This window comes from Musca vetustissima, unplaced genomic scaffold (assembly GCF_032173495.1).
Source record: "Musca vetustissima isolate MV318-11 ecotype Yass unplaced genomic scaffold, APGP_CSIRO_Mvet_v1 utg20579, whole genome shotgun sequence".
Classification (NCBI taxonomy): Eukaryota; Metazoa; Arthropoda; class Insecta; order Diptera; family Muscidae; genus Musca; species Musca vetustissima.
This window is the reverse complement of record NW_026881785.1, coordinates 205,511-214,320: the sequence shown is the minus strand read 5'-3', so window position 1 is coordinate 214,320 and position 8,810 is coordinate 205,511. Positions and strand designations below refer to the sequence as shown.

Genomic DNA, 8,810 nt, shown 5'->3' with positions numbered 1-8,810 from the left:
AAAGAAAAGAAAAAACTATTTACATTTTGTTTAAATCATTAATAAAATATGAATTTCAAGTAAAGATAAGATAAGATAATGATTGTTGTTGTTGTTCGAGGAAAACTTTAAAAGCTTCACACAAAAAAATTGTTTTCAAAATTAAAGCAAGGTTTTTGTTTAAACATCAATATTAAAAAAAATATCATCACTTAACCTAAAAAATTAAATTGACTTAAAATTAAAAAAAAATAAAATAAATTTGACTTTCTTTTTTTAAATCAATTCATATAGGTGTATATGTATATACTAAATAATTTATAGATAATTTGGTGAGAGAATGTTAATTTTCGGTGTATTTTTGTTTCCTATATACATATTTGCTCAGCAAAATGTTACAAGGGGAAGTAGGTGTGAATGTGTGTGGTGGAGGACAAATCAAAATCTAATTTCAAGTTTTTTCAAGATTGTAAAGCATTAGTATCAAAATAAAAATAATATTGTTTAACGATAAATTAAAATTAAATATATATGTATGTTGTATATCAAAAAAAAAAAAAAAAAATAATCTCTGATTTTTTATATAAGGCAGTTTTTTCTTTCAATTTAATTTTTGTGTTTTTTTCGGTTTTTGTAAGATATAGTTTTTTTCAAGTTGTATACCATTTTTTGTTGTGGTTTGTTTATTTATTTTATAGAATTATGTTTTTGAATATCTTACAAACTAATTATGCACCGGCATTGGCAGTTGTCCAAGTAAATTATTGGCAAATTGTGAGTTATTAAATTTGAAGTGTCTTTTGTCGTAGAATTTCAATAGGGCCGGTGAATAGGGATGATTCTCTTTCAAGTGAATATAATGAACCTCTGGTTCGCAGGTGGTGTGGCCACATTCCTCGCAGACATACATCTATAAAATAAAGAAAGAAAACATTGATAAGTATTTTCAATGGTATAAAAATGATTTTTAAATTTTAACAATTTTTCTTTAGAGGATAACATAAAAGGGACTTTCTTAAAAAATAGGGTATGCCATAAGGTGGAGAGTATATAAAATTTGTCATTTCGTTTGCGATACATTGAAATATTCAACGGAGATCCCACATAGATAGAGTTCGCAATATTTAATATAGGGATCTGAAATTTTGCACAGTCATTGCTAGTACTCCTAGGAGGTTTGGTGTGGCAAAGGGAATATATCGGTCCATGTTTCAGGGTAGCCACCATATAATGGTACCCCCCCAATATTCGGTATTTTGGCGATTATTGACACTTTTTTTCAACCAATTGGCTGTAATTTAGTATTTCGGATTCTCAATGTAAAAAATATCCCCATACCAAAAATTATTAATATTGACCCATATAACGGTACCACCCAATATTCCCCGTTTTTGTATAGCCCCATGTAACATTGACCCCACTATTCAGTATTTTGAAAATTAAAAACATGTTTTTGCCCACGTCTTTTTCGGTATGTTCAAGAAACCCCTATCAGTTCTCACTTCAAAAAGAAAAATAATTAAAAAGAAAAACAAAAATACTATTTTTTGTCAACATCTACTTACCTTAGTCCGTCTCTCCTTATACGCATACTGATGCTGTACACTGTGCACCTTTAAACAGTGCGATTCCAATGAACATCTTTGGGTAAAACTCTTCTCACATAAATTACACTTGTACGGACGGACACCGGTGTGGGTGCGAGTGTGTCGTTTCAAATCGAATGTATCATTGAATCCTTTGCCACAGAACGTACACAAATAACGTTTAATTTCCGAATGACATTTCATGTGACGATTCAAGAGACGCTTCAGTGAAAATGATTTCAAACAAATGCGACAAACGAAATTGTTAGATTCTTGGCTATTTTCACTATTGCTACTGGGATTACTACAATTGCTGCTGCCGTTCATGCTGCTGGCACCTCCGATCCCACTGCTGGCATCTGCGATAAGTGATGGTTTCTTCATATCATCTAAACAATCAATACTGCGTATACGATGATGATGGCCATGGGTATTTTCAATGGCCAAGGGGTTCTTAATGCCATGACCGCCATTGACAAATTCCAATTGAACCTCTGGCGGTAAGCCCAGCTGTAAAGAGAAAAGAAAATAAAATATAAAAAAAAATTCTTTACAAAATAATTAACAGCACATATATAAAACATATTTACAAAAGGTTACGTCGTATTATCGCAGTCAAAATTTGAGTGAAGAAGGTGCGGTGTGTTAGGGCAACGAAGTCGTAATCTATAAAGGTCAGCAGCAATGTGACCAAAAAATAAATGGGTATTTTTGTAAACTACTATGCAATTTTCAAATATAATTTGAATTGGGATTTAAAATCTCTCATATCAATTTAAAAATAATAATAAAATATTTAGTGAAATCTTAAAATCAATTCAAATTTAAATAAAATACATTAAATTAAAATGACATATTCTATATATTCTAAATATATAAAAAAATATTTAAAGTTTTAAAAACTTAAAAGCAAATAATTTTTAAACCCTTTTAATTTTCAATATTTAATTTTTTAGAAAATTCCATCATGTATTTTTAAATTATATTTAAAAATTGCATAGTCGTTTGCATAGCATGGAACAAAGTCATTAAATTTCATAAATTAAAAAAATAGTAACTATTATTTTTTTAATAAAAAAATAAAAAATTAAAATTTCTTTTCAAAACAAAAAATAATAATTGGACAATGCTTACCCGCTGCTGTAGCACTTTGCTTTCATGCAGCTTAGCAACAGTGGGAGAAGTTAAATTTAGAGAAGCCGCAGCGGCAATTAAATTTAAAGAACGTTTTTGCTTGCCAGCAGTGGACGATGACGACGACAACGAACAAGTGGAGGAGGACGACGATGACGAACAATAATTATTGGGACTTACACTTTGTATTATCGGTTTGGTATCCAACAATGATGTATCCAATATAGCTGAAGCTGAACCCGATGATGTATTACTGGCAGCCGATGACATTGGATGATGGCCTTGTGATGGTATCATCATATGACCATTGGCAGTTGTTGTGGCAGAATTTGTTGCTGACGAATTGGGTGAGGGCAGTGATAGATTGCTGTTATCACTATGATGTTGTAAATGGTGAGGATGTTGATGATGATGGTGATGATGAGCAGCAGCAGCAGGTGGGCCACCATGTTGTTGCGATGGATGACCACCATGATGATGGTGTTGATGATTAAAATGTTGTTGCTGCTGCTGTTGGTGATGTTGCTGCTGATGCTGATGTTGTTGAGTTGATTGTTGATTTAACGAAGGATGTTGTAGTTGTTGCTGCAGTTGATGATGTTGTAGCTGATGATAGTTATTACCATGTTGTTGCTGTTGTTGTTGCTGGTATTGTTGTTGTTGCATTAAAATATTATTTTGGCTTAGCAGATTATTTAAAGGTGGCTGTGAAGAGCTGTTGGTACTGTGTCCATAGTTGTTTTGTTGCTGAGGCTGCTGTTGCATTTGCATCATATCTCTGGTGGCATGTTGATAAGAAGGTGGAGGTTGTTGTTGCATGCTATGATGTTGCTGTTGTTGCTGCTGCTGCGGCCTCTCATACGGAGCATAATTGCCAGCAGTCTGTTGAGTCCGACCCATATTATTAGTCAATTGTTGCATTAAATTCTCATGGAAAGAATCCAATTGCGAGTTCGTTGAATTATGACAATCTACCGGGGTAATGGACACCGAGTCGGGTGTTAACGAAGGAGTTGAGACCAGCTCAAAATCTTGACGCGGTGATGTGGAATTCTCATCATCGACACAATTACGTTGCAGGAATGAACTCAAGTCCACGGCATCGGATAGCTGTTCCAACAAATGATCCGTTTGCGAGGACAACATCAGCGTGGCAGTGAATTGCAAGGGATCAACTGTACCATTGGGCCCCTGGGCCGCCGATGCCAAATCAGACATAATAGCATCTTCATAGGCCGAAGCATTGAAATTACCCGAATTCCCCATAGTTGCCTGAATGATATTCTGAGCAAAGGCTCCAATATCAATTTTGGCCTCATCATATTCAATGTCCGGCTCATCCTTGAGAATGATACCATAAGCTGAGGGATTGGGTCCATACGGCAGATGTGGAGGATAATGTTGCGGTGATGAAGTCGAGGAGGGAGAAGAAGGTTGGTTATATTTAGCGCAGTGTGCTAAAGAACTGTAAGGAAGAGAATTATTACCGTGGCCATTAGCAAATAACATGCTAGAGGCGGACGAGGGTGTTTGATCCAATGAAGATCCGGAGAGGCTGGCTCCAACCGGTGAACCACCACCGCCGCCGCCACCACCCATGTTGTCACCACCGCCTAAGGGATATTGTTGACCACCACTACCACCGCCATTGCCAGCGGCAGACATTAAATAAGCTGCCGCATTTTGTAGCAAGAAATTCGAAGATGCTGTGGAATTAAAATTGGTAGTCGAGGAACCATTCATGGTGTTGCCACTTTTCAGTGATTCATAGAAAGGTGGCAAAGCACCAGATGGTGGTGAATTGGGACCATAATTACCACGACCATCACGTCCGCCACCCATTCCGCCACCTGCTCCTCCGCTAAGACCTCCTGATCCGCCGAAACCCGTGGGAGAACCACCGCCGCTGGAGGGTTGTTGTGAACCAGAACCGTTGGAGCTGCCAAAACCACCCTGGAAACCTTGTCCTTGATTACCGCCGTTCGAACCCGATGTTGTGCGACCGTGTCCAGCAGCTGCTGCCAATATGCCGGGCAAGGAACGAATAAAACGTGGATTAACTCTGGCCTGAGCGAGAATGGTGCGGGCAGCCAACAAAGCACTGCGACGTCTAGCTTCTCTTAATTTGCGTTCTCTTTCCAAACGCTTGGCGTTCAATTGTTGCTCCTCGTCGTCGTTATCGAGCGTAGACTTTCTACGTGGTACGTGATAGTCGATGGGTTCCTGTTGCTCGGGACCCAAGTGTTCCAAATTTGACAAAGGTAAAAGGACTTCGTGTGAGCGTCTTCTTTGGTTTTCTTCCAAATTTGAGGGTGTCCTCTGTATAACACTACACCTTACTGCCGGTTCGGGACAAGGTGGTGGTGAAGGTCTTTGATCTTCTGGAGGTGGTGTAGAACGTACACGCAACGATAGGGGTTGTTCCTCGGGTACTAAAGGTTTCTCATCGACAATCAGTTTTGAACCATCATCTGAGTCGCTATCCGAATCGGAATTATCATCAATGATGGAGGAGGGAGGTTGCTGCTGCGGCTGCTTATTTTTCAAGACCTCACTTTGAATTTTTTGTACAATCTCCAAAGGATATTCTTTGCGTTGGGCTTGGGTCAAAACAACATTGCCAATGAGAGATTTATTGTACGACGAAATGTAGCGATGTTTGGGCGATGCAGATTTGGGAGAATCGTTTTGTTCTTCCACTGCTGCTTGTGGAAGATCTTCAGCCTTTGGATTTGAAACTTTGGGTAAAAATTCGGTGGTGATGCAGTCTTGTTGGTGGTGTGGTGGTGATGCTGTTGTTGGAGGAGGAGATGGTGATGCACGGGAGGAAATCACAACGTTGCTTTGGGCAGGTGGTGATGGTGTACGTGAGTGATGAGCTTCTGCTGTGTTGGTGGTAGTGATGGAATGGTTGATGCTGCCGCCGGTGGTGGTGGTGACCTCTGGGGATAAACGATCTTTGCCCTCGGCCAAAGATGTGACAGGACCAACTGTAAGAGAGAGAAGAAAAAACATGATTAGATTAGTATAAATCGAAATTAGAGTGATAAATATTATTAAATAAATTAAAAACTTTCTTTAAAAAAATCACGTAATGGAACTTTTCAAAATGGCCGCTGTGTGTTTCTACTTTGGGGGCAAAATGTGTGTTCAAATCCTAGAAAAGTGCAAGGTAATTAATTGTCCAAAGAAAATGTGCAATTTTATTTAATTTTTATCAACACTTTTTTGTTTTTAATTTCACTGATCCAAAGGACTTTATATAATTTGGGGGATAATGGTTTTTGCGCGAACAAATCACGTTTCTTCAGGTTAAATGCAAACGAAATTCTATCTGTTGCAGTTTTCTAATTGCTTCTGTTGTTCAAAAAACATAACTGTTCTTTTGCGACATCTCTTTTTGTCTTTCGTTATATTGTTGTTGGGGAGAGAGAGAGGCAATGGCATTGCCAGATGAGAATTATTATTGGACATATATTTTGTTGTTAGACGACGCTTTGTTTGTGTGGGGGGTTGTGAGAGGGAGAGTGCAATGCAAATTTCAGTGGAGTTTTTTAGCGTTTGTTTTGGCATGGAAAAACAAATTAAAACAAGATATTTGATTAATTCATTAGGAATAAACACAATGATTACAGTATAATAAAAATCACTTGGGGGTTTTCTAGTAGTTTTATATATTTATATTTGATATCACTTAATTCTTGATAGAATTTGTTTTAAATTGGTGGAGTTTTTTATTTAAAATTTATGGATATATATCCAATAATTCCCTATAGAGTTTTGTCATTTGTTATTGGTTTACAAACATTATTGCATTCCCCCAAAGAAGGTGTATCATGCAACTGTGCTTAACGGTTGTAACGGATTATTATCCTTCTGCCCACAAAATTAACAATTTTTTCTTTTAATTGTTATAAATTTTATTTTAATTATCTCACCATTGCCACAAATATTACAAAATAACACATAATTCCATTTATATGGTTTTATAATTAGAAAATGATTTTGATGCTTGGAATTTTCTTGATTTTTTAAATATTTTTGCAAAATAATTTCATTAAACATTTTTATGCCAAATTATTTTATTTCAGTAATATTTATTATTAATTTCAAATCACTTTATACACCAATAGACTGCATCAACACTAATTTCAATAAATAATTGATACGAATTTATTAAATTAATAACACTTCTTGAATTATTGTAAAAGGCTTTGTGGAAAATTAGCGGTTTTGAAAACGGCATTTTCTTTCTTTACTGAATTCAAAACCAAACAAACAAAACTGTTGCTGCTGTTATCAATTGCAGAAAAAAACAACAAAAACACCTTTGCTGCACTCACGCTAGTAATAAGAAGTCAGAGTTGAAAAGAACTATATTCACGGCGTTAAATTTGATTTTGTGTGCCGTGCAAATATGCTATTTTGCAGAGTTGGATGTGGGTTTGATATGGAGTTTATGGGTAATTTGCATTGAAATATCATTAAGAAAAATGCAAATTAAATTGCAAGTAAGAAGGAAACTAAAAAAAGGAAATATTTTTAGAAAAATTAGGGGTGCTTTAGGTTGAATATACCATAAATAAATAAGATTTTTCTTTAAAGATTACGTTTTCGACTAAAATTGCCATAATGGATATTAATTATGAATTGTTGTCTAGAAAAATATATGCTACATTTTATAGACTTCTAGGTTGGCCATAGTGTTTGAATTTCATTGTTTTATTTATTTAATTTCCACAATTCCGACTAATTTGACTTTTCCTATTAAATCATTGAGAAGAAGATTGTTTATAAATGTATAACAATAAAACAATATTAATAAAATACATTTATTATTATTATTTTAATTAAATAATTTAATTTTACTTTAAAACATACTAGTTTTAGAACATCTTAAACGGTTAACAATTTATTAATTTCATTCTTCTTCTTGTTATCACACATCAAAATATTGGCAACTCTGCTTTTGTGTCTCTTTAGTTTTTTCAATATTTCTCACATTGGCCGGTCGTGTCACTTTAGTCGTTAGAATAAAACCGTATATTTCTTAATTAAAACAAGTGTTAATTTTTATAAATTCAATAAAAAGTGATTTGTCAATATTTTCTTTAAAAGTGAAAACCATTTTAAAGCTTTAAAATGTATTATTTTCTATGTAAACATTATTTGCAATCAAATTCATATGTGAAAGAGTGTATCTTCTTCTTTCAATAAGTGTTATTCACCACGGACTGTTAACACCTTTCAATATTGTGACACTTGCATTGGCCGTTCAAGTCTCTGCCGTCGTTAGAAAGCAAAACGCAATTTTTTATAATAAAATTGGTCTAAATTGTTATAAAAACAATTAAAAGGTGATTAGAAAATATTTATTTAGTGTGGGCGCTTCATTTCCGTTGAAAAAGTAATAAAGTCATATGTGAGAGAGTGTATCTTCTTCTTTCAATGAGAGCTATTCACAATGGACTGTTAACACTCGTAGTGGCAGGGTTTTGACTGCCCGTTGGGTGGCATTTAGTTGTTTCTTACACCACATAACATAAAAGTGAATGGAAAAGTGTATGAGGAATACAGAAAAGTGTTTAATTAAATAAAACAATAAGAAAACATATTATTTTAAATGCAGAGTGTAATGGAAACATATAAAAAAGAAAATTGTGTTTATGCTTGTCCATTAAAGTTCAAGTGTGTGAATGAGAGGGAGAGAATAACAACAGTACCAACATATAATCTCTCTTTAACGTTTTGTTGTGCTGATCATTTTAGTGAAGACAAAAACAATGTGTGTTGTTGCCATTGTTGATGTGCTAGTGGTGGGAGAGAGTGCAGTTTGCTGGAGAACATTTAGAAGAGCGCCATCATGTTGTGAGCAAAGGTACTGTCTGGTTGTGGCGTTTTTGTTTTTGTATGTGATTCAGCAATAAATAGTGGGACAAAATGGTAGCAAAAGGTTTGTGTATTGAATAATGAAGTGTATGAAAACAGTGTTGGAAAATGACTAATAGCCACTAACAATGGAGCAATAGTGCAAAATAAATGGAAGAAATTAAAAAAAAAAAAATTTAAATGGAGAAGGCAATTGAAATCTCAAGAGGTAAGCATATTCAT

At 35.0% G+C, this 8,810-nt stretch overlaps 1 protein-coding gene across 1 annotated transcript; it reads right to left on the bottom strand.

The window, feature by feature from the left end:
- Positions 1-697: 697 nt before the first annotated feature.
- Positions 698-5,447, bottom strand: LOC133327786 (transcriptional regulator ovo-like; the record flags this gene model as incomplete). Its single annotated transcript, XM_061536323.1, has 5 exons — positions 698-889; positions 1,545-2,075; positions 2,700-3,347; positions 3,456-4,060; positions 4,187-5,447. Coding segments are annotated over 5 exons (3,231 nt in total), but the record flags the coding sequence as incomplete, so codon positions are not given.
- Positions 5,448-8,810: the final 3,363 nt, after the last annotated feature.